At 48.9% G+C, this 27,066-nt stretch overlaps 1 protein-coding gene across 1 annotated transcript in view; it reads right to left on the reverse strand.

Annotated features, from left to right (window-relative positions):
* Positions 1-3,722: 3,722 nt before the first annotated feature.
* Positions 3,723-27,066, reverse strand: part of LOC132385381 (T-lymphocyte activation antigen CD86-like) — a 32,144-nt gene continuing 8,800 nt past the window's right edge. The window contains exons 5-6 of the mRNA XM_059957418.1: positions 6,346-6,630; positions 3,723-4,587 (exon numbers count right to left, since the gene is read on the reverse strand). Coding sequence (XP_059813401.1) covers positions 4,463-4,587; positions 6,346-6,630 — 410 coding nt within the window. The 3' untranslated portion in view covers positions 3,723-4,462. The remainder of the gene's footprint in view (positions 4,588-6,345; positions 6,631-27,066) is intronic.

Genomic DNA, 27,066 nt, shown 5'->3' on the forward strand with positions numbered 1-27,066 from the left:
GTGGCCATGTCCACAATCCTCCAAAAGAGCTTTCTAAAGCTGTCAAAACACAAAATGCTGGCAGAACTCAGCAGGCCAGACAGCATCTATGGGAGGAGGTAGTGACGAGGTTTCGGGCCGAAACCCTTCATCAGGAGTCCCTCCTACCTGTAATGGTTTTGAACTGAACACCTCGACTAGGCAAGTGTTCTGTACTGCTTCGTTCTGGTTGCCTAACTGAGAGTCTGTGGACCCTCACCCAGCCCCTCTGTAACCACACTTGCCAAGAATGGTCTGTGGTCTTTGCGCTTTTCTCAGCCGGAGAATCTACATCCACGTCCTTTCCAACTGCATCACGTTAGACACCATCACTGCCCAAACCACACGTCCTTCCTTTGGAAATCCAATCACAGACCTTTGCAATTACAAAACCTTTTTTCTACAGTCTTTCACAAACACAAGTAGTTACTTCTTGTTTCTGAGATTTGTACCCACAGATTCCGCTGTGTGGCTGTGTGTGAGACTGTGTATGTGCGTGTGTCTTTCTGTGTTAGCAAACACATTTATAAATTGCACATACAAATGTGGACATGAGAACAGACCAGAACTGTACTGAACAGTGGTCACTCTGTGAGTGTGATATCACCCTGTGTGGTGTAACACTGTGAGTGTGGTTTAACACTCTGACAGTGTTGTCATACTCTGTAAGTATGGTACAACACCCTGTGTGGTATAACACGGAGTTTAGTGTAACACTGTGAGTGTGGTTTAACACTCTGACAGTGGTGTCATACTCTGTAAGTATGGTACAACACCCTGTGTGGTATAACACGGAGTTTAGTGTAACACTGTGAGTGTGCTGTCACATTCTATATAAACCTTTGCACTGACCTTCAAGCAAGGTCAAAGTCAAAGTGTTTACTATCAAGATACACATGTGTTACCAACTCATTTTCTTACAGCCATTATAATATTGTGGAAAATATAGAAATACATTTGAATTTATGAAGAGCAAAGACAGACGAACAACCTATGTGCAAAAGAAGAGAAAGTTTTTAAGTGGAAAACAAATACTACTGAGAAGAAGTGGGAGAGTTCCTGAAGGTGAGCTCTCCAGTTGTGGGATCAGTTCTGTGTTGGGTGATACAGTTACAGTTCCTGAACCGGAGCTAAGACTTCTCTGCCTCCTTACTGATGGTAATAGTGAGGGGTTCCTCATGGTTTAAACTCCTTTCTTGTGCCAGTGCTCCATGTGGTGGGAAAGGCTTTGCCTCTGATGGACTGGACCGTCTCCACTACCTCCTGTAGACTGGGCGTTGCTCTTTCCACACCAGGCCAGCTAGCATACTCTCCACCATGCACCAATAGAACTTTATCAGAGTGTTAAGTGACATGCCAAATCTACATAAACTTCCAAGAATGTAGAGCCGCATAGATTTGTGTGTCTGATCTGCAATTAGATCTCTCTTCCTCCTTAGACAGTTAGCTTTGTATGTCCATTGTACCTCATGTTCAAGAACATCAAGACCCTGCTGCCCCCTCACGGGACCCCCTGCAGTTTGTGTACCGTCCCAACCGCTCATTGGACGACACCATTGCCACCATCCTCCACCTGGCCCTGACCCACCCGGACAAAACAGACACATACGTTCGGATGCTGTTCATAGACTTCAGTTCAGCATTCAACACAATCATCCCTCAGAAACTGATTGGAAAGCTGAGCCTACTGGGCCTGAACACCTCCCTCTGCAACTGGATCCTAGACTTCCTGACTGGGAGACCTCAGTCCGTCTAGATCGGGAGCAGAATCTCCAACACCATCACACTGAGCACAGGGGCCCCCCAGGGTTGCGTGCTCAGTCCACTGCTGTTCACTCTGCTGACCCACGACTGTGCTGCAACACACAGCTCGAACCACATCATCAAGTTCACCGATGACACGACCGTGGTGGGTCTCATCAGCAAGAATGACGAGTCAGCTTACAGAGAGGAAGTGCAGCAGCTAATGGACTGGTGCAGAGCCAACAACCTGTCTCTGAATGTGAACAAAACAACAGAGATGGTTGTTGACTTCAGGAGGGCACAGAGTGACCACTCCCCACTGAACTTCGATGGCTCCTCGGTAGAGATTGTTAAGAGCACCAAATTTCTTGGTGTTCACCTGGCAGAGAATATCACCTGGTCCCTCAACACCAGCTCCATAGCAAAGAAAGCCCAGCAGCGTCTCTACTTTCTGCGAAGGCTGAGGAAAGTCCATCTCCCCCCACCCCCCATCCTCATCACATTCTACAGGGGTTGTACCAAGAGCATCCTGAGCAGCTGTATCACTGCCTGGTTCGGAAATTGCACCATCTTGGATCGCAAGACCCTGCAGCGGATAGTGAAGTCAGCTGAGAAGATCATCGGGGTCTCTCTTCCTGCCATCACGGACATTTACACCACACGCTGCACCGGCAAAGCAAACAGCGTTATGAAGGACCCCACGCACCCCTCATACAAACTCTTCTCCCTACTGCCATCTGGCAAAAGGCTCCAAAGCATTCAGGCTCTCACGACCAGACTACGTAATAGTTTCTACCCCCAAGCCATCAGACTCCTCAATACCCAGAGCCTGGACTGACACCAACTTACTGCCCTCCACTGTGCCTATTGTCTTCTTTATTATTTATTGTAAATGCCTGCACTGTTTTTGTGCACTTTATGCAGTCCAGTGTAGGTCTGTAGTCTAGTGTAGTTTTTGTGTTGTTTTACGTAGTTTCAGTGTAGTTTTTGTACTGTCTCATGTAGCACCATGGCCCTGAAAAACACTGTCTTGTTTTTACTGTGTCCTGTACCAGCAGTTATGGTCGAAATGACAAAAAGTGACTTGGCTTACCATTCGTGTATTTATCATTCTGAGCTTGGTGTTGGACGGCAGACGTACAGGTGTTGGAGGTGATGGAGGAAGATTCCTGGGATGGGAGCGAGGCACCCCTCACGGAGGGGTGGATTGACAGTTCAGTCCAGTGCTCCCCTGTATTTTCAGTGGGTAGTGGGGTGGTCTCATTGAAGGGGCTCAACAAGAGAGATCCCTAGAAGGGATTCAGAACAGGGGTGGAGTTCCATGGGGGTGAAGATGGATTTCTCCTCCAGAATCCCAGGAAATTTCTTCCTTGGGGGACAGAGTCTGACAGTCCAGTTGGTTTGTGCTGGCTAACCCTTAGATTGGCACATGCTGATATCTTTGTCCATAACTTGCCCAGCCTTGGAATTGGAATATCACTTTATCCTGTCCCTGACTGATCCAATCAGACTATCCTGATATCGTATCCTTCATAGGTCCATCAATCAGTTTGTCTCTTGTTGATATCCTGTCTCTGATTGGTCCAACCCTGGGATTGGCCAATGCTGATATCATGTGCCTGATTGGTCCAACCCTAGGATTGGCCAATGCTGATATCATGTGCCTGATTGGTCCAACCCTAGGATTGGCCAATGCTGATATCATGTGCCTGATTGGTCCAACCCTAGGATTGGCCCATGTTGGTGTTGTGTCACTGAATAAAAACCAGGTGAGTTTTGATTTAGACAGGGTGGTTTGATTGTGGATCACAATGGAAAGACAGATGAGAAATTGATATTGAGATTGACACCCTGTGAGGTAATCAGGTGATCTGAGACAGCGAGGTCCGGGGTTGTAGATAGGATAGATGAAGGAAGATTTGTCTGGAATGGAAGATTTCACAATGAAATATCGACAGCTATCACAAAAATTAATATTAATTTTATTGCACATAAACATAAATTCCAAACATCTCTCCAGGTTAGGTGATCCAATGGGAGACAATAATTCCCCGGTGATTGACAAGACGGTTCAACAACCGACACCAAGCACAGTAAAGGTCTCTCCACTGAGGACTGCGTCCATCTGGAGCAGGCCTGTGCTTCTCCTATCTCTCACCCCACTCCACCTCCTCTGCCCAACAAAAGGAATTTGCATCGACAATGTGCTGGGCAGACTGCAAGTGTCACCACACTTCCTGCGCCAACATAGCATGCCCACGAGTGGCTAACGCTAACACGTACATCTTTGAAAAGTGTGAGGAAACTGTAGCACTTGGCTGAAACCCCCGTGATCATGCAAACTCCTCACAGACCCTGGTCACTGGTGCCGATCACAACGGTTAATGGTGAGGACCAGCTTGTTGGGATGGTTCACTTGTGGGGGGAGGAGGTCCCAGAGAAGGAGAGAGGTGTAGGAACCACAAATCCTTCCTTTACTCTGGTTTAAAGTACTCTCTCCACCACATCGACCCCTGCAGTCCGTAACTCCGAGACCACTCTCCCTGTATCCCTGGGTCAGAAGGGTCAATCTGTGAAGGTGGGTGGGGAGTTTGGACTCAGAAGCCACCTGCTCCCCCACCAACGTGACTGCCTCATGCAGGGCACACCTCAGTCAGTCTCTGTCCCCAGGGTGAGGGACAGGAGAGAGGAAGTTCTGCGGCTAGAGGCCGATCCAGGCGAGGATGGAGATGATGACGACGGTGCTGCTGAGTTGGCTGAAGCCCGGCTGCCCGCCAGGCAGTCCAAGGAGGGTGTCAGCCGGTGGTTTCCCGTGTGCACTGACTGCTGGAGCATTAGAGAGATATCATGTCAGACAGGCCTCCTCCCTTATCACACCTGCTTTCCCCCCTCCCTCAGCGTTCCCTCACCGTCCCCTCCCACAACATTCCCTCCTCTCCCCCTCCCACAGCGTTCCCTCCTCACCGTCCCTCCCACACTGTTTCTTCCTCTCCCCCTCCCACAGCATTCCCTCACCGTCCCCTCCCACACTGTTCCTTCCTCTCCCCCTCCCTCAGCGTTCCCTCACCGTCCCCTCCCACAACATTCCCTCCTCTCCCCTTCCCACAACATTCCCTCCTCTTCCCCTCCCACAGTGTTCCCTCCTCTTCCCCTCCCACAGTGTTCCCTCCTCTTCCTCTCCCACAGTGTTCCCTCCTCTCCCCCTCCCACAGTGTTCCCTCCTCTTCCTCTCCCACAGTGTTCCCTCCTCTTCCTCTCCCACAGTGCTCCCTCCTCACCCCCTCCCACAGCGTTCCCTCCTCACCCCCTCCCACAGCGTTCCCTCCTCACCGTCCCTCCCACATTGTTCCCTCCTCACCGTCCCTCCCACAGTTCCCTTCTCTCCCCCTCCCACAGCGCTCCCTACTCACCCTCCCCCACAGTATCCTTCCTCACCATCCCCTCCCACAGTATCCCTCCTCACCCCTCCCACAGTATCCCTCCTCACCCCTCCCACAGCGCTCCCTCCTCACCCTCTCCCACAACATTCCCTCCTCTCCCCCCCCCCACAGCGCTCCCTCCTCACTGCTCCCTCCCACAGCATTCCCTCCTCACCGTCCCTCCTACAGCGTTCCCTCCTCTCCCCCTCCCACAGCATTCCCTCCTCATCCCCTCCCAGTGTTCCCTCCTCTCCCCCTCCCACAGCGTTCCCTCCTCACCCCCTCCCACAGTGTTCCCTCCTCACCGTCCCTCCCACAGCATTCCCTCCTCACCGCCCCTCCCACAGTGTTCCCTCCTCACCCCCTCCCACAGTGTTCCCTCCTCACCGTCCCTCCCACAGCATTCCCTCCTCACCGCCCCTCCCACAGTGTTCCCTCCTCACTCCCTCCCTTATCACAACTGCTTTCGCCCCTCCCACAGCGTTCCCTCACCGTCCCTCCCACAGTGTTCCCTCCTCTGCCCCTCCCACAGTGTTCCCTCCTCACCGTCCCTTCCCACAGTGTTCCCTCCTCACTCCCTCCCTTATCACACCTGCTTTCCCCCCTCCCACAGCGTTCCCTCACTGTCCCCTCCCACAACATTCCCTCCTCTCCCCTTCCCACAGCGTTCCCTGCTCACCCCCTCCCACAGCGTTCCCTCCTCACCCCCTCCCACAGCGTTCCCTCCTCACCGTCCCTCCCACATTGTTCCCTCCTCACTGCTCCCTCCCACAGCGTTCCCTCCTCTTCCTCTCCCACAGTTCCCTCCTCACCCCCTCCCACAGCGTTCCCTCCTCACCCCCTCCCACAGCGTTCCCTCCTCACCGTCCCTCCCACATTGTTCCCTCCTCACTGCTCCCTCCCACAGCGTTCCCTCCTCTTCCTCTCCCACAGTTCCCTCCTCACCCCCTCCCACAGCGTTCCCTCCTCACCCCCTCCCACAGCGTTCCCTCCTCACCGTCCCTCCCACATTGTTCCCTTCTCACTGCCCCCTCCCACAGTGTTCCCTCCTCTCCCTCTCCCACAGCGTTCCCTCCTCTCCCTCTCCCCAACAGCACTCCCTCCTCACCACCAACCCTCTTCACTGACCCGGAGTTAACCCAGCCCTCCCCACACCCTCACCTACCTCTGAATTGGGCAGAGTGCAGGACCTCGCCCCCCCGGGTCCTGAGCCAACAGGAGACGGGGCCATGTTGCACTGGGAGCTGCAGCTGGCTGCGTAACTGGTACATCCTCCGGTGGTCCTGGCTGTAGCTGGTCAGATCCTGCCCTTTGCAGAGGGCCTCCCCGCTGCTCCCTTTAACCCAGAGCAGTGTGGCGAGGGGGTAGCCCCCTGAGGAGATGCAGGTCAGGTTCACCACGTCACTGGTCCCGGGAGACAGCTGCTTCACCTCCGGCTGGCTGTATTTAGCTGGGGAGCCAGAAATCAGTCCGTAAGTGCAGGTGGCACCAGCAAGCAAGGACACACCTTCCCGGTTCTTCTGCCCGTTCTTTTTGTATTGTTAGTGCCCGTGTGTGGCGCTTGGTTCTCAATCAAAGGAGCCACTGCTATGTACGTCCGGGGCGGGCGCTGCCTCGCAGAAATCAGACACCCGAAAAGCATCAAAAACACAAGCTGACTTAACAAAGACTGGAGACAGTGTCGTGAACCGGTCCACCTCAAACCATCGGGGTGTAGGCCGCACAGCGGCCTGACTCCATGGAAACCGCATCCTGCTCGGGGATTGTTACTGTTGCTGGTTTTAATCCGAGGGCAGGGGTCGGGGATTGTTATTGTTACTGTCTTTTCATTGGGGTGGGGGTCGGGATTGTTATTTTTGCTCTTTTTTCTGTGGTGAGGGGATCAGGGATTAGAAACATAGAAAACCTACAGCACACTACAGGCTCTTCAGCCCTCAATGGTGCAACAAACACGGACTTACTTTAGAAATTACCTCTGGTTACCCACAGCCCTTTAAGCTCCATGTCCCTATCCAGGAGTCTCTTAAAAGTCCCTATCGTTTCTGTCTCCACCACCATCGCCGACAGCCCATTGCACACACTCACCACTGTCTGCGTAAAAAACCTACCCCTGACATCTCCTCTGTATCTACTTCCAAGCACAAAGAGTAAGGGTCCCAGAACAGATCCCTGAGGCACTCCACTGGTCACTGGACCTCCATGCAGAACATGACACATCTACAACCACTCTTTGCCTTCTGTGGGCAAGCCAGTTCTGGATCCACAAAGCAATATCCCCTTGGATCCCATGCCTCCTTACTTTCTCAATAAGCCTTGCATGGGGTACCTTCTCAAATGCCTTGCTGAAATCCATATACACTACATCTACTGCTCTACTTTCATCAATGTGTTTAGTCACATCCTCAAAAAATTCAATCAGGCTCCGTAAGGCACGACCTGCCCTTGACAAAGCCGTGCTGACTATTCCTAATGTTCATAAATCCTCCCTCACAGATCTTCACCATCAACTTACCAACCACTGAAGTAAGACTCACTGGTTTATAATTTCCTGTGCTATCTCTACTCCCTTTCTTGAATAAGGGAACAACATCTGCAACCCTCCAATCCTCCGGAACCTCTCCCGTCCCCATTGATGATGCAAAGATCATCGCCAGAGGCTCAGCAATCTCCTCCCTCGTTTCCCACAGTAGCTTGGGGCACATCTCGTCTGGTCTCAGTCCAACTTGATGCTTTCCAAAGGCTCCAGTACACCCTCTTCCTTAATATCTACATACTCAAGCTTTTCAGTCCTCTGCAAGTCATCCCTACAATCACCAAGACCCTTTTCCGTAGTGAATACTGAAGCAAAGTATTCATTAAGTACCTCTGCTATCTGAGCCAATTCCATACACACTTTTCCACTTCACACTTGATTGGTCCTATTCTCTCACGTCTTATTCTCTTGCTCTTCACATACTTGTAGAATACCTTGGGGTTTCCCTTAATCCTGCCCACCAAGGCTTTCTCATTGCCCCTTCTGGCTCTCCTAATTTCATTCTTAAACTCCTTCCTGATAGCCTTACAATCTTCTAGATCTCAATCATTACCTGTTTTTTGAACCTTTCATAAGCTCTTCTTTTCTTCTTGACCAGATTTACAACAGCCTTGTACACCATGGTTCCTGTACCCCACCATTCTTTCCCTGTCTCATTGGAACATACCTACGCAGAACTCCACGCTAATATCCCCTGAACATTTGCCACATTTCTGCTGTACATTTCCCTGAGAACATCTGTTCCCAATTTATGCTTCCAAGTTCCTGCCTGATAGCCTCATATTTCCCTGTACTCCAATTAAACTTTTCCCTAACTTGTCTGTTCCTATCCCTCTCCAATGCTATGGTAAAGGAGATAGAATTGTGATCACTATCTCCAAAATGCTGTCCCCCTGAGAGATCTGACACCTGACCAGGTTCATTTCCCAATACCAGATCAAGTACAGCCTCTCCTCTTGTAGGCTTATCTACATATTGTGTAAGGAAACCTTCCTGAACACACCTAACAAACTCCACCCCATCTAAACCCCTCGCTTGAGGGAGATGCCAATCGATATTTGGGAAATTAAAGGCTCCCACCATGACAATCCTGTTATTATTTCAACTTTGCAGAAGGTCACCTTTGAGGCGATCAGAGATTTTAAATGTGACCGCGGGAGACGGTCTGAAATTGCACTGTCGCATGGAGCAGGGGGCTGAGCGCTGATATTGTTAGCAGCCCAGGCTTTTCCCTTTGGACCGAAGGAGCATTACAGGGGCTTGTTAGCGGTGTACGGGATATTAAGGGGATTACAGGGGGCTTGTTAGCGGTGTACAGGATATTAAGAGGATTACAGGGGCTTGTTAGCGGTGTACGGAATATTAAGGGGATTACAGGGGCTTGTTAGCGGTGTACGGGATATTAAGGGGATTACAGGGGGCTTGTTAGCGGTGTACAGGATATTAAGAGGATTACAGGGCCTTGTTAGCGGTGTACAGGATATTAAGAGGATTACAGTGGGCTTGTTAGCGGTGTACGGGATATTAAGGGGATTACAGGGGCTTGTTAGCGGTGAACGGGATAATAAGAGGATTACAGGGGGCTTGTTAGCGGTGTACGGGATATTAAGGGGATTACAGGGGCTTGTTAGCGGTGAACGGGATATTAAGGGGATTACAGGGGCTTGTTAGCGGTGAACGGGATATTAAGAGGATTACAGGGCCTTGTTAGCGGTGTACGGGATATTAAGAGGATTACAGGGGCTTGTTAGCGGTGTACAGGATATTAAGGGGATTACAGAGGCTTGTTAGCGGTGTACAGGATATTAAGAGGATTACAGGGGGCTTGTTAGCGGTGTACAGGATATTAAGGGGATTACAGGGGCTTGTTAGCGGTGTACAGGATATTAAGAGGATTACAGGGGCTTGTTAGCGGTGTACAGGATATTAAGAGGATTACAGGGGCTTATTAGCGGTGTACAGGATATTAAGGGGATTACAGGGGCTTGTTAGCGGTGTACAGGATATTAAGGGGATTACAGGGGGCTTGTTAGCGGTGTACGGGATATTAAGAGGATTACAGGGGGCTTGTTAGCGGTGTACGGGATATTAAGAGGATTACAGGGGCTTGTTAGCGGTGTACGGGATATTAAGAGGATTACAGGGGGCTTGTTAGCGGTGTACGGGATATTAAGAGGATTACAGGGGCTTGTTAGCGGTGTACGGGATATTAAGAGGATTACAGGGGCTTGTTAGCGGTGTACAGGATATTAAGGGGATTACAGGGGGCTTGTTAGCGGTGTACGGGATATTAAGAGGATTACAGGGGGCTTGTTAGCGTTGTACAGGATATTAAGGGGATTACAGGGGCTTGTTAGCGGTGTACGGGATATTCAGAGGATTACAGGGGGCTTGTTAGCGGTGTACAGGATATTAAGAGGATTACAGGGGCTTGTTAGCGGTGTACGGGATATTAAGAGGATTACAGGGGGCTTGTTAGCGGTGAACGGGATATTAAGAGGATTACAGGGGGCTTGTTAGCGGTGTACGGGATATTAAGAGGATGACAAGGGCTTGTTAGCGGTGTACAGGATATTAAGGGGATTACAGGGGGCTTGTTAGCGGTGTACAGGATATTAAGGGGATTACAGGGGCTTGTTAGCGGTGTACAGGATATTAAGGGGATTACAGGGGCTTGTTAGCGGTGTACGGGATATTAAGAGGATTACAGGGGCTTGTTAGCGGTGTACGGGATATTAAGAGGATTACAGGGGCTTGTTAGCGGTGTACAGGATATTAAGGGGATTACAGGGGCTTGTTAGCGGTGTACGGGATATTAAGAGGATTACAGGGGCTTGTTAGCGGTGTACGGGATATTAAGAGGATTACAGGGGCTTGTTAGCGGTGTACAGGATATTAAGAGTATTACAGGGGGCTTGTTAGCGGTGAGCGGGATATTAAGAGGATTACAGGGGCTTGTTAGCGGTGTACAGGATATTAAGAGGATTACAGGGGCTTGTTAGCGGTGTACAGGATATTAAGGGGATTACAGGGGCTTGTTAGCGGTGTACGGGATATTAAGAGGATTACAGGGGCTTGTTAGCGGTGTACGGGATATTAAGAGGATTACAGGGGCTTGTTAGCGGTGTACAGGATATTAAGGGGATTACAGGGGCTTGTTAGCGGTGTACGGGATATTAAGAGGATTACAGGGGGCTTGTTAGCGGTGTACGGGATATTAAGAGGATTACAGGGGGCTTGTTAGCGGTGTACAGGATATTAAGGGGATTACAGGGGGCTTGTTAGCGGTGTACGGGATATTAAGAGGATTACAGGGGCTTGTTAGCGGTGTACGGGATATTAAGGGGATTACAGGGGCTTGTTAGCGGTGTACAGGATATTAAGAGGATTACAGGGGGCTTGTTAGCGGTGTACAGGATATTAAGAGGATTACAGGGGGCTTGTTAGCGGTGTACGGGATATTAAGGGGATTACAGGGGCTTGTTAGCGGTGTACAGGATATTAAGAGGATTACAGGGGGCTTGTTAGCGGTGTACAGGATATTAAGAGGATTACAGGGGGCTTGTTAGCGGTGTACAGGATATTAAGAGGATTACAGGGGCTTATTAGCGGTGTACAGGATATTAAGGGGATTACAGGGGCTTGTTAGCGGTGTACAGGATATTAAGGGGATTACAGGGGGCTTGTTAGCGGTGTACGGGATATTAAGAGGATTACAGGGGGCTTGTTAGCGGTGTACGGGATATTAAGGGGATTACAGGGGCTTGTTAGCGGTGTACGGGATATTCAGAGGATTACAGGGGGCTTGTTAGCGGTGTACAGGATATTAAGAGGATTACAGGGGTTTGTTAGCGGTGTACGGGATATTAAGAGGATTACAGGGGCTTGTTAGCGGTGTACAGGATATTAAGAGTATTACAGGGGGCTTGTTAGCGGTGAACGGGATATTAAGAGGATTACAGGGGCTTGTTAGCGGTGTACAGGATATTAAGAGGATTACAGGGGCTTGTTAACGGTGTACGGGATATTAAGGGGATTACAGGGGCTTGTTAGCGGTGTACGGGATATTAAGAGGATTACAGGGGCTTGTTAGCGGTGTACGGGATATTAAGAGGATTACAGGGGGCTTGTTAGCGGTGTACGGGATATTAAGGGGATTACAGGGGCTTGTTAGCGGTGTACAGGATATTAAGAGGATTACAGGGGGCTTGTTAGCGGTGTACGGGATATTAAGGGGATTACAGGGGCTTGTTAGCGGTGTACAGGATATTAAGGGGATTACAGGGGCTTGTTAGCGGTGTACGGGATATTAAGAGGATTACAGGGGCTTGTTAGCGGTGTACGGGATATTAAGAGGATTACAGGGGCTTGTTAGCGGTGTACAGGATATTAAGGGGATTACAGGGGCTTGTTAGCGGTGTACGGGATATTAAGAGGATTACAGGGGGCTTGTTAGCGGTGTACGGGATATTAAGAGGATTACAGGGGGCTTGTTAGCGGTGTACAGGATATTAAGGGGATTACAGGGGGCTTGTTAGCGGTGTACGGGATATTAAGAGGATTACAGGGGCTTGTTAGCGGTGTACAGGATATTAAGGGGATTACAGGGGCTTGTTAGCGGTGTACAGGATATTAAGAGGATTACAGGGGGCTTGTTAGCGGGGTACAGGATATTAAGAGGATTACAGGGGGCTTGTTAGCGGTGTACGGGATATTAAGAGGATTACAGGGGCTTGTTAGCGGTGTACAGGATATTAAGGGGATTACAGGGGCTTGTTAGCGGTGTACAGGATATTACCAGGATTACAGGGGGCTTGTTAGCGGTGTACGGGATATTAAGAGGATTACAGGGGGCTTGTTAGCGGTGTACAGGATATTAAGAGGATTACAAGGGGCTTGTTAGCGGTGTACGGGATATTAAGAGGATTACAGGGGCTTGTTAGCGGTGTACAGGATATTAAGGGGATTACAGGGGCTTGTTAGCGGTGTACAGGATATTAAGAGGATTACAGGGGGCTTGTTAGCGGTGTACGGGATATTAAGAGGATTACTGGGGCTTGTTAGCGGTGTACGGGATATTAAGGGGATTACAGGGGCTTGTTAGCGGTGTACAGGATATTAAGAGGATTACAGGGGGCTTGTTAGCGGTGTACAGGATATTAAGAGGATTACAGGGGGCTTGTTAGCGGTGTACGGGATATTAAGAGGATTACAGGGGCTTGTTAGCGGTGTACAGGATATTAAGAGGATTACAGGGGGCTTGTTAGCGGTGTACGGGATATTAAGAGGATTACAGTGGGCTTGTTAGCGGTGTACAGGATATTAAGGGGATTACAGGGGCTTGTTAGCGGTGTACGGGATATTAAGGGGATTACAGGGGCTTGTTAGCGGTGTACAGGATATTAAGAGGATTACTGGGGGCTTGTTAGCGGTGTACGGGATATTAAGAGGATTACAGGGAGCTTGTTAGCGGTGTACAGGATATTAAGAGGATTACAGGGGGCTTGTTAGCGGTGTACGGGATATTAAGAGGATTACAGGGGCTTGTTAGCGGTGTACAGGATATTAAGGGGATTACAGGGGCTTGTTAGCGGTGTACAGGATATTAAGAGGATTACAGGGGGCTTGTTAGCGGTGTACGGGATATTAAGAGGATTACAGGGGCTTGTTAGCGGTGTACGGGATATTAAGGGGATTACAGGGGCTTGTTAGCGGTGTACAGGATATTAAGGGGATTACAGGGGCTTGTTAGCGGTGTACGGGATATTAAGAGGATTACAGGGGCTTGTTAGCGGTGTACGGGATATTAAGGGGATTACAGGGGCTTGTTAGCGGTGTACAGGATATTAAGAGGATTACAGGGGGCTTGTTAGCGGTGTACGGGATATTAAGGGGATTACAGGGGCTTGTTAGCGGTGTACGGGATATTAAGAGGATTACAGGGGCTTGTTAGCGGTGTACGGGATATTAAGGGGATTACAGGGGGCTTGTTAGCGGTGTACAGGATATTAAGAGGATTACAGGGGCTTGTTAGCGGTGTACGGGATATTAAGAGGATTACAGGGGCTTGTTAGCGGTGTACGGGATATTAAGGGGATTACAGGGGGCTTGTTAGCGGTGTACGGGATATTAAGAGGATTACAGGGGGCTTGTTAGCGGTGAACGGGATATTAAGAGGATTACAGGGGGCTTGTTAGCGGTGAACGGGATATTAAGAGGATTACAGGGGGCTTGTTAGCGGTGAACGGGATATTAAGGGGATTACAAGGGCTTGTTAGCGGTGTACAGGATATTAAGGGGATTACAGGGGCTTGTTAGCGGTGTACGGGATATTAAGAGGATTACAGGGGCTTGTTAGCGGTGTACGGGATATTAAGGGGATTACAGGGGGCTTGTTAGCGGTGAACGGGATATTAAGGGGATTACAAGGGCTTGTTAGCGGTGTACAGGATATTAAGGGGATTACAGGGGCTTGTTAGCGGTGTACGGGATATTAAGGGGATTACAAGGGCTTGTTAGCGGTGTACAGGATATTAAGGGGATTACAGGGGCTTGTTAGCGGTGAACGGGATATTAAGGGGATTACAAGGGCTTGTTAGCGGTGTACAGGATATTAAGGGGATTACAGGGGCTTGTTAGCGGTGTACAGGATATTAAGAGGATTACAGGGGCTTGTTAGCGGTGTACAGGATATTAAGGGGATTACAGGGGCTTGTTAGCGGTGTACGGGATATTAAGGGGATTACAGGGGGCTTGTTAGCGGTGAACGGGATATTAAGGGGATTACAAGGGCTTGTTAGCGGTGTACCGGATATTAAGGGGATTACTGGGGCTTGTTAGCGGTGTACGGGATATTAAGAGGATTACAGGGGCTTGTTAGCGGTGTACGGGATATTAAGGGGATTACAGGGGGCTTGTTAGCGGTGAACGGGATATTAAGGGGATTACAAGGGCTTGTTAGCGGTGTACAGGATATTAAGGGGATTACAGGGGCTTGTAAGCGGTGTACGGGATATTAAGGGGATTACAGGGGCTTGTTAGCGGTGAACGGGATATTAAGGGGATTACAGGGGCTTGTTAGCGGTGAACGGGATATTAAGGGGATTACAAGGGCTTGTTAGCGGTGTACAGGATATTAAGGGGATTACAGGGGCTTTTTAGCGGTGTACAGGATATTAAGGGGATTACAGGGGGCTTATTAGCGGTGAACGGGATATTAAGAGGATTACAGGGGCTTGTTAGCGGTGTACGGGATATTAAGGGGATTACAGGGGCTTGTTAGCGGTGTACGGGATATTAAGAGGATTACAGGGGGCTTGTTAGCGGTGTACGGGATATTAAGAGGATTACAGGGGCTTGTTAGCGGTGTACAGGATATTAAGAGGATTACAGGGGCTTGTTAGCGGTGTACGGGATATTAAGGGGATTACAGGGGCTTGTTAGCGGTGTACGGGATATTAAGGGGATTACAGGGGGCTTGTTAGCGGTGAACGGGATATTAAGGGGATTACAAGGGCTTGTTAGCGGTGTACAGGATATTAAGGGGATTACAGGGGCTTGTTAGCGGTGTACGGGATATTAAGGGGATTACAAGGGCTTGTTAGCGGTGTACAGGATATTAAGGGGATTACAGGGGCTTGTTAGCGGTGAACGGGATATTAAGGGGATTACAAGGGCTTGTTAGCGGTGTACAGGATATTAAGGGGATTACAGGGGCTTGTTAGCGGTGTACAGGATATTAAGAGGATTACAGGGGCTTGTTAGCGGTGTACAGGATATTAAGGGGATTACAGGGGCTTGTTAGCGGTGTACGGGATATTAAGGGGATTACAGGGGGCTTGTTAGCGGTGAACGGGATATTAAGGGGATTACAAGGGCTTGTTAGCGGTGTACAGGATATTAAGGGGATTACTGGGGCTTGTTAGCGGTGTACGGGATATTAAGAGGATTACAGGGGCTTGTTAGCGGTGTACGGGATATTAAGGGGATTACAGGGGGCTTGTTAGCGGTGAACGGGATATTAAGGGGATTACAAGGGCTTGTTAGCGGTGTACAGGATATTAAGGGGATTACAGGGGCTTGTAAGCGGTGTACGGGATATTAAGGGGATTACAGGGGCTTGTTAGCGGTGAACGGGATATTAAGGGGATTACAAGGGCTTGTTAGCGGTGTACAGGATATTAAGGGGATTACAGGGGCTTTTTAGCGGTGTACAGGATATTAAGGGGATTACAGGGGGCTTATTAGCGGTGAACGGGATATTAAGAGGATTACAGGGGCTTGTTAGCGGTGTACGGGATATTAAGGGGATTACAGGGGCTTGTTAGCGGTGTACGGGATATTAAGAGGATTACAGGGGGCTTGTTAGCGGTGTACGGGATATTAAGAGGATTACAGGGGCTTGTTAGCGGTGTACAGGATATTAAGAGGATTACAGGGGCTTGTTAGCGGTGTACGGGATATTAAGGGGATTACAGGGGCTTGTTAGCGGTGTACGGGATATTAAGGGGATTACAGGGGCTTGTTAGCGGTGTACGGGATATTAAGAGGATTACAGGGGGCTTGTTAGCGGTGTACGGGATATTAAGAGGATTACAGGGGGCTTGTTAGCGGTGTACGGGATATTAAGAGGATTACAAGGGCTTGTTAGCGGTGTACAGGATATTAAGAGGATTACAGGGGCTTGTTAGCGGTGTACAGGATATTAAGAGGATTACAGGGGGCTTGTTAGCGGTGTACGGGATATTAAGAGGATTACAGGGGGCTTGTTAGCGGTGTACGGGATATATTAAGAGGATTACAAGGGCTTGTTAGCGGTGTACAGGATATTAAGGGGATTACAGGGGCTTGTTAGCGGTGTACGGGATATTAAGAGGATTACAGGGGGCTTGTTAGCGGTGTACAGGATATTAAGAGGATTACAGGGGGCTTATTAGCGGTGTACGGGATATTAAGAGGATTACAGGGGGCTTGTTAGCGGTGTACGGGATATTAAGAGGATTACAGGGGGCTTGTTAGCGGTGTACAGGATATTAAGAGGATTACAGGGGGCTTGTTAGCGGTGTACGGGATATTAAGAGGATTACAGAGGGCTTGTTAGCGGTGTACGGGATATTAAGAGGATTACAGGGGGCTTGTTAGCGGTGAACGGGATATTAAGAGGATTACAGTGGGCTTGTTAGCGGTGTACAGGATATTAAGGGGATTACAGGGGGCTTGTTAGAGGTGTACGGGATATTAAGAGGATTACAGGGGGCTTGTTAGCGGTGTACAGGATATTAAGGGGATTACAAGGGCTTGTTAGCGGTGTACAGGATATTAAGGGGATTACAGGGGGCTTGTTAGCGGTGTACGGGATATTAAGGGGATTACAGGGGCTTGTTAGCGGTGTACGGGATATTAAGAGGATTACAGGGGGCTTGTTAGCGGTGTACGGGATATTAAGAGGATTACAGGGGCTTGTTAGCGGTGTACAGGATATTAAGAGGATTACAGGGGGCTTGTTAGCGGTGTACGGGATATTAAGAGGATTACAGGGGGCTTGTTAGCGGTGTACGGGATATTAAGAGGATTACAAGGGCTTGTTAGCGGTGTACAGGATATTAAGAGGATTACAGGGGGCTTATTAGCGGTGTACGGGATATTAAGAGGATTACAGGGGACTTGTTAGCGGTGTACGGGATATTAAGAGGATTACAGGGGGCTTGTTAGCGGTGTACAGGATATTAAGGGGATTACAGGGGCTTGTTAGCGGTGAACGGGATATTAAGGGGATTACAGGGGGCTTGTTAGCGGTGAACGGGATATTAAGAGGATTACAGGGGGCTTGTTAGCGGTGTACAGGATATTAAGGGGATTACAGGGGGCTTGTTAGCGGTGAACGGGATATTAAGAGGATTACAGGGGCTTGTTAACGGTGTACAGGATATTAAGAGGATTACAGGGGGCTTGTTAGCGGTGTACAGGATATTAAGAGGATTACAGGGGGCTTGTTAGCGGTGTACGGGATATTAAGGGGATTACAGGGGCTTGTTAGCGGTGTACAGGATATTAAGAGGATTACAGGGGGCTTGTTAGCGGTGTACAGGATATTAAGGGGATTACAGGGGCTTTTTAGCGGTGTACAGGATATTAAGGGGATTACAGGGGGCTTATTAGCGGTGAACGAGATATTAAGAGGATTACAGGGGCTTGTTAGCGGTGTACGGGATATTAAGGGGATTACAGGGGCTTGTTAGCGGTGTACGGGATATTAAGAGGATTACAGGGGGCTTGTTAGCGGTGTACGGGATATTAAGAGGATTACAGGGGCTTGTTAGCGGTGTACAGGATATTAAGAGGATTACAGGGGCTTGTTAGCGGTGTACGGGATATTAAGGGGATTACAGGGGCTTGTTAGCGGTGTACGGGATATTAAGGGGATTACAGGGGGCTTGTTAGCGGTGAACGGGATATTAAGGGGATTACAAGGGCTTGTTAGCGGTGTACAGGATATTAAGGGGATTACAGGGGCTTGTTAGCGGTGTACGGGATATTAAGGGGATTACAAGGGCTTGTTAGCGGTGTACAGGATATTAAGGGGATTACAGGGGCTTGTTAGCGGTGAACGGGATATTAAGGGGATTACAAGGGCTTGTTAGCGGTGTACAGGATATTAAGAGGATTACAGGGGGCTTGTTAGCGGTGTACAGGATATTAAGGGGATTACAAGGGCTTGTTAGCGGTGTACAGGATATTAAGGGGATTACAGGGGCTTGTAAGCGGTGTACGGGATATTAAGGGGATTACAGGGGCTTGTTAGCGGTGAACGGGATATTAAGGGGATTACAGGGGCTTGTTAGCGGTGAACGGGATATTAAGGGGATTACAAGGGCTTGTTAGCGGTGTACAGGATATTAAGGGGATTACAGGGGCTTTTTAGCGGTGTACAGGATATTAAGGGGATTACAGGGGGCTTATTAGCGGTGAACGGGATATTAAGAGGATTACAGGGGCTTGTTAGCGGTGTACGGGATATTAAGGGGATTACAGGGGCTTGTTAGCGGTGTACGGGATATTAAGAGGATTACAGGGGGCTTGTTAGCGGTGTACGGGATATTAAGAGGATTACAGGGGCTTGTTAGCGGTGTACAGGATATTAAGAGGATTACAGGGGCTTGTTAGCGGTGTACGGGATATTAAGGGGATTACAGGGGCTTGTTAGCGGTGTACGGGATATTAAGGGGATTACAGGGGGCTTGTTAGCGGTGAACGGGATATTAAGGGGATTACAAGGGCTTGTTAGCGGTGTACAGGATATTAAGGGGATTACAGGGGCTTGTTAGCGGTGTACGGGATATTAAGGGGATTACAAGGGCTTGTTAGCGGTGTACAGGATATTAAGGGGATTACAGGGGCTTGTTAGCGGTGAACGGGATATTAAGGGGATTACAAGGGCTTGTTAGCGGTGTACAGGATATTAAGGGGATTACAGGGGCTTGTTAGCGGTGTACAGGATATTAAGAGGATTACAGGGGCTTGTTAGCGGTGTACAGGATATTAAGGGGATTACAGGGGCTTGTTAGCGGTGTACGGGATATTAAGGGGATTACAGGGGGCTTGTTAGCGGTGAACGGGATATTAAGGGGATTACAAGGGCTTGTTAGCGGTGTACAGGATATTAAGGGGATTACTGGGGCTTGTTAGCGGTGTACGGGATATTAAGAGGATTACAGGGGCTTGTTAGCGGTGTACGGGATATTAAGGGGATTACAGGGGGCTTGTTAGCGGTGAACGGGATATTAAGGGGATTACAAGGGCTTGTTAGCGGTGTACAGGATATTAAGGGGATTACAGGGGCTTGTAAGCGGTGTACGGGATATTAAGGGGATTACAGGGGCTTGTTAGCGGTGAACGGGATATTAAGGGGATTACAAGGGCTTGTTAGCGGTGTACAGGATATTAAGGGGATTACAGGGGCTTTTTAGCGGTGTACAGGATATTAAGGGGATTACAGGGGGCTTATTAGCGGTGAACGGGATATTAAGAGGATTACAGGGGCTTGTTAGCGGTGTACGGGATATTAAGGGGATTACAGGGGCTTGTTAGCGGTGTACGGGATATTAAGAGGATTACAGGGGGCTTGTTAGCGGTGTACGGGATATTAAGAGGATTACAGGGGCTTGTTAGCGGTGTACAGGATATTAAGAGGATTACAGGGGCTTGTTAGCGGTGTACGGGATATTAAGGGGATTACAGGGGCTTGTTAGCGGTGTACGGGATATTAAGGGGATTACAGGGGCTTGTTAGCGGTGTACGGGATATTAAGAGGATTACAGGGGGCTTGTTAGCGGTGTACGGGATATTAAGAGGATTACAGGGGGCTTGTTAGCGGTGTACGGGATATTAAGAGGATTACAAGGGCTTGTTAGCGGTGTACAGGATATTAAGAGGATTACAGGGGCTTGTTAGCGGTGTACAGGATATTAAGAGGATTACAGGGGGCTTGTTAGCGGTGTACGGGATATTAAGAGGATTACAGGGGGCTTGTTAGCGGTGTACGGGATATTAAGAGGATTACAAGGGCTTGTTAGCGGTGTACAGGATATTAAGGGGATTACAGGGGCTTGTTAGCGGTGTACGGGATATTAAGAGGATTACAGGGGGCTTGTTAGCGGTGTACAGGATATTAAGAGGATTACAGGGGGCTTATTAGCGGTGTACGGGATATTAAGAGGATTACAGGGGGCTTGTTAGCGGTGTACGGGATATTAAGAGGATTACAGGGGGCTTGTTAGCGGTGTACAGGATATTAAGAGGATTACAGGGGGCTTGTTAGCGGTGTACGGGATATTAAGAGGATTACAGAGGGCTTGTTAGCGGTGTACGGGATATTAAGAGGATTACAGGGGGCTTGTTAGCGGTGAACGGGATATTAAGAGGATTACAGGGGGCTTGTTAGCGGTGTACAGGATATTAAGGGGATTACAGGGGGCTTGTTAGAGGTGTACGGGATATTAAGAGGATTACAGGGGGCTTGTTAGCGGTGTACAGGATATTAAGGGGATTACAAGGGCTTGTTAGCGGTGTACAGGATATTAAGGGGATTACAGGGGGCTTGTTAGCGGTGTACGGGATATTAAGGGGATTACAGGGGCTTGTTAGCGGTGTACGGGATATTAAGAGGATTACAGGGGGCTTGTTAGCGGTGTACGGGATATTAAGAGGATTACAGGGGCTTGTTAGCGGTGTACAGGATATTAAGAGGATTACAGGGGGCTTGTTAGCGGTGTACGGGATATTAAGAGGATTACAGGGGGCTTGTTAGCGGTGTACGGGATATTAAGAGGATTACAAGGGCTTGTTAGCGGTGTACAGGATATTAAGAGGATTACAGGGGGCTTATTAGCGGTGTACGGGATATTAAGAGGATTACAGGGGACTTGTTAGCGGTGTACGGGATATTAAGAGGATTACAGGGGGCTTGTTAGCGGTGTACAGGATATTAAGGGGATTACAGGGGCTTGTTAGCGGTGAACGGGATATTAAGGGGATTACAGGGGGCTTGTTAGCGGTGAACGGGATATTAAGAGGATTACAGGGGGCTTGTTAGCGGTGTACAGGATATTAAGGGGATTACAGGGGGCTTGTTAGCGGTGAACGGGATATTAAGAGGATTACAGGGGCTTGTTAACGGTGTACAGGATATTAAGAGGATTACAGGGGGCTTGTTAGCGGTGTACAGGATATTAAGAGGATTACAGGGGGCTTGTTAGCGGTGTACGGGATATTAAGGGGATTACAGGGGCTTGTTAGCGGTGTACAGGATATTAAGAGGATTACAGGGGGCTTGTTAGCGGTGTACAGGATATTAAGGGGATTACAGGGGCTTTTTAGCGGTGTACAGGATATTAAGGGGATTACAGGGGGCTTATTAGCGGTGAACGGGATATTAAGAGGATTACAGGGGCTTGTTAGCGGTGTACGGGATATTAAGGGGATTACAGGGGCTTGTTAGCGGTGTACGGGATATTAAGAGGATTACAGGGGGCTTGTTAGCGGTGTACGGGATATTAAGAGGATTACAGGGGCTTGTTAGCGGTGTACAGGATATTAAGAGGATTACAGGGGCTTGTTAGCGGTGTACGGGATATTAAGGGGATTACAGGGGCTTGTTAGCGGTGTACGGGATATTAAGGGGATTACAGGGGGCTTGTTAGCGGTGAACGGGATATTAAGGGGATTACAAGGGCTTGTTAGCGGTGTACAGGATATTAAGGGGATTACAGGGGCTTGTTAGCGGTGTACGGGATATTAAGGGGATTACAAGGGCTTGTTAGCGGTGTACAGGATATTAAGGGGATTACAGGGGCTTGTTAGCGGTGAACGGGATATTAAGGGGATTACAAGGGCTTGTTAGCGGTGTACAGGATATTAAGGGGATTACAGGGGCTTGTTAGCGGTGTACAGGATATTAAGAGGATTACAGGGGCTTGTTAGCGGTGTACAGGATATTAAGGGGATTACAGGGGCTTGTTAGCGGTGTACGGGATATTAAGGGGATTACAGGGGGCTTGTTAGCGGTGAACGGGATATTAAGGGGATTACAAGGGCTTGTTAGCGGTGTACAGGATATTAAGGGGATTACTGGGGCTTGTTAGCGGTGTACGGGATATTAAGAGGATTACAGGGGCTTGTTAGCGGTGTACGGGATATTAAGGGGATTACAGGGGGCTTGTTAGCGGTGAACGGGATATTAAGGGGATTACAAGGGCTTGTTAGCGGTGTACAGGATATTAAGGGGATTACAGGGGCTTGTAAGCGGTGTACGGGATATTAAGGGGATTACAGGGGCTTGTTAGCGGTGAACGGGATATTAAGGGGATTACAAGGGCTTGTTAGCGGTGTACAGGATATTAAGGGGATTACAGGGGCTTTTTAGCGGTGTACAGGATATTAAGGGGATTACAGGGGGCTTATTAGCGGTGAACGGGATATTAAGAGGATTACAGGGGCTTGTTAGCGGTGTACGGGATATTAAGGGGATTACAGGGGCTTGTTAGCGGTGTACGGGATATTAAGAGGATTACAGGGGGCTTGTTAGCGGTGTACGGGATATTAAGAGGATTACAGGGGCTTGTTAGCGGTGTACAGGATATTAAGAGGATTACAGGGGCTTGTTAGCGGTGTACGGGATATTAAGGGGATTACAGGGGCTTGTTAGCGGTGTACGGGATATTAAGGGGATTACAGGGGCTTGTTAGCGGTGTACGGGATATTAAGAGGATTACAGGGGGCTTGTTAGCGGTGTACGGGATATTAAGAGGATTACAGGGGGCTTGTTAGCGGTGTACGGGATATTAAGAGGATTACAAGGGCTTGTTAGCGGTGTACAGGATATTAAGAGGATTACAGGGGCTTGTTAGCGGTGTACAGGATATTAAGAGGATTACAGGGGGCTTGTTAGCGGTGTACGGGATATTAAGAGGATTACAGGGGGCTTGTTAGCGGTGTACGGGATATTAAGAGGATTACAAGGGCTTGTTAGCGGTGTACAGGATATTAAGGGGATTACAGGGGCTTGTTAGCGGTGTACAGGATATTAAGAGGATTACAGGGGCTTGTTAGCGGTGTACAGGATATTAAGAGGATTACAGGGGGCTTGTTAGCGGTGTACGGGATATTAAGAGGATTACAGGGGGCTTGTTAGCGGTGTACGGGATATTAAGAGGATTACAAGGGCTTGTTAGCGGTGTACAGGATATTAAGGGGATTACAGGGGCTTGTTAGCGGTGTACGGGATATTAAGAGGATTACAGGGGGCTTGTTAGCGGTGTACAGGATATTAAGAGGATTACAGGGGGCTTGTTAGCGGTGTACGGGATATTAAGAGGATTACAAGGGCTTGTTAGCGGTGTACAGGATATTAAGAGGATTACAGGGGCTTGTTAGCGGTGTACAGGATATTAAGAGGATTACAGGGGGCTTGTTAGCGGTGTACGGGATATTAAGAGGATTACAGGGGGCTTGTTAGCGGTGTACGGGATATTAAGAGGATTACAAGGGCTTGTTAGCGGTGTACAGGATATTAAGGGGATTACAGGGGCTTGTTAGCGGTGTACGGGATATTAAGAGGATTACAGGGGGCTTGTTAGCGGTGTACAGGATATTAAGAGGATTACAGGGGGCTTATTAGCGGTGTACGGGATATTAAGAGGATTACAGGGGGCTTGTTAGCGGTGTACGGGATATTAAGAGGATTACAGGGGGCTTGTTAGCGGTGTACAGGATATTAAGGGGATTACAGGGGCTTTTTAGCGGTGTACAGGATATTAAGGGGATTACAGGGGGCTTATTAGCGGTGAACGGGATATTAAGAGGATTACAGGGGCTTGTTAGCGGTGTACGGGATATTAAGGGGATTACAGGGGCTTGTTAGCGGTGTACGGGATATTAAGAGGATTACAGGGGGCTTGTTAGCGGTGTACGGGATATTAAGAGGATTACAGGGGGCTTGTTAGCGGTGTACAGGATATTAAGGGGATTACAGGGGCTTTTTAGCGGTGTACAGGATATTAAGGGGATTACAGGGGGCTTATTAGCGGTGAACGGGATATTAAGAGGATTACAGGGGCTTGTTAGCGGTGTACGGGATATTAAGGGGATTACAGGGGCTTGTTAGCGGTGTACGGGATATTAAGAGGATTACAGGGGGCTTGTTAGCGGTGTACGGGATATTAAGAGGATTACAGGGGCTTGTTAGCGGTGTACAGGATATTAAGAGGATTACAGGGGCTTGTTAGCGGTGTACGGGATATTAAGGGGATTACAGGGGCTTGTTAGCGGTGTACGGGATATTAAGGGGATTACAGGGGGCTTGTTAGCGGTGAACGGGATATTAAGGGGATTACAAGGGCTTGTTAGCGGTGTACAGGATATTAAGGGGATTACAGGGGCTTGTTAGCGGTGTACGGGATATTAAGGGGATTACAAGGGCTTGTTAGCGGTGTACAGGATATTAAGGGGATTACAGGGGCTTGTTAGCGGTGAACGGGATATTAAGGGGATTACAAGGGCTTGTTAGCGGTGTACAGGATATTAAGGGGATTACAGGGGCTTGTTAGCGGTGTACAGGATATTAAGAGGATTACAGGGGCTTGTTAGCGGTGTACAGGATATTAAGGGGATTACAGGGGCTTGTTAGCGGTGTACGGGATATTAAGGGGATTACAGGGGGCTTGTTAGCGGTGAACGGGATATTAAGGGGATTACAAGGGCTTGTTAGCGGTGTACAGGATATTAAGGGGATTACTGGGGCTTGTTAGCGGTGTACGGGATATTAAGAGGATTACAGGGGCTTGTTAGCGGTGTACGGGATATTAAGGGGATTACAGGGGGCTTGTTAGCGGTGAACGGGATATTAAGGGGATTACAAGGGCTTGTTAGCGGTGTACAGGATATTAAGGGGATTACAGGGGCTTGTAAGCGGTGTACGGGATATTAAGGGGATTACAGGGGCTTGTTAGCGGTGAACGGGATATTAAGGGGATTACAAGGGCTTGTTAGCGGTGTACAGGATATTAAGGGGATTACAGGGGCTTTTTAGCGGTGTACAGGATATTAAGGGGATTACAGGGGGCTTATTAGCGGTGAACGGGATATTAAGAGGATTACAGGGGCTTGTTAGCGGTGTACGGGATATTAAGGGGATTACAGGGGCTTGTTAGCGGTGTACGGGATATTAAGAGGATTACAGGGGGCTTGTTAGCGGTGTACGGGATATTAAGAGGATTACAGGGGCTTGTTAGCGGTGTACAGGATATTAAGAGGATTACAGGGGCTTGTTAGCGGTGTACGGGATATTAAGGGGATTACAGGGGCTTGTTAGCGGTGTACGGGATATTAAGGGGATTACAGGGGCTTGTTAGCGGTGTACGGGATATTAAGAGGATTACAGGGGGCTTGTTAGCGGTGTACGGGATATTAAGAGGATTACAGGGGGCTTGTTAGCGGTGTACGGGATATTAAGAGGATTACAAGGGCTTGTTAGCGGTGTACAGGATATTAAGAGGATTACAGGGGCTTGTTAGCGGTGTACAGGATATTAAGAGGATTACAGGGGGCTTGTTAGCGGTGTACGGGATATTAAGAGGATTACAGGGGGCTTGTTAGCGGTGTACGGGATATTAAGAGGATTACAAGGGCTTGTTAGCGGTGTACAGGATATTAAGGGGATTACAGGGGCTTGTTAGCGGTGTACGGGATATTAAGAGGATTACAGGGGGCTTGTTAGCGGTGTACAGGATATTAAGAGGATTACAGGGGGCTTATTAGCGGTGTACGGGATATTAAGAGGATTACAGGGGGCTTGTTAGCGGTGTACGGGATATTAAGAGGATTACAGGGGGCTTGTTAGCGGTGTACAGGATATTAAGAGGATTACAGGGGGCTTGTTAGCGGTGTACGGGATATTAAGAGGATTACAGAGGGCTTGTTAGCGGTGTACGGGATATTAAGAGGATTACAGGGGGCTTGTTAGCGGTGAACGGGATATTAAGAGGATTACAGGGGGCTTGTTAGCGGTGTACAGGATATTAAGGGGATTACAGGGGGCTTGTTAGAGGTGTACGGGATATTAAGAGGATTACAGGGGGCTTGTTAGCGGTGTACAGGATATTAAGGGGATTACAAGGGCTTGTTAGCGGTGTACAGGATATTAAGGGGATTACAGGGGGCTTGTTAGCGGTGTACGGGATATTAAGGGGATTACAGGGGCTTGTTAGCGGTGTACGGGATATTAAGAGGATTACAGGGGGCTTGTTAGCGGTGTACGGGATATTAAGAGGATTACAGGGGCTTGTTAGCGGTGTACAGGATATTAAGAGGATTACAGGGGGCTTGTTAGCGGTGTACGGGATATTAAGAGGATTACAGGGGGCTTGTTAGCGGTGTACGGGATATTAAGAGGATTACAAGGGCTTGTTAGCGGTGTACAGGATATTAAGAGGATTACAGGGGGCTTATTAGCTGTGTACGGGATATTAAGAGGATTACAGGGGGCTTGTTAGCGGTGTACGGGATATTAAGAGGATTACAGGGGGCTTGTTAGCGGTGTACAGGATATTAAGGGGATTACAGGGGCTTGTTAGCGGTGAACGGGATATTAAGGGGATTACAGGGGGCTTGTTAGCGGTGAACGGGATATTAAGAGGATTACAGGGGGCTTGTTAGCGGTGTACGGGATATTAAGGGGATTACAGGGGCTTGTTAGCGGTGTACGGGATATTAAGAGGATTACAGGGGGCTTGTTAGCGGTGTACAGGATATTAAGGGGATTACAGGGGGCTTGTTAGCGGTGAACGGGATATTAAGAGG

Source organism: Hypanus sabinus (assembly GCF_030144855.1).
Source record: "Hypanus sabinus isolate sHypSab1 chromosome 1 unlocalized genomic scaffold, sHypSab1.hap1 SUPER_1_unloc_13, whole genome shotgun sequence".
In the NCBI taxonomy this organism is placed as follows: Eukaryota; Metazoa; Chordata; class Chondrichthyes; order Myliobatiformes; family Dasyatidae; genus Hypanus; species Hypanus sabinus.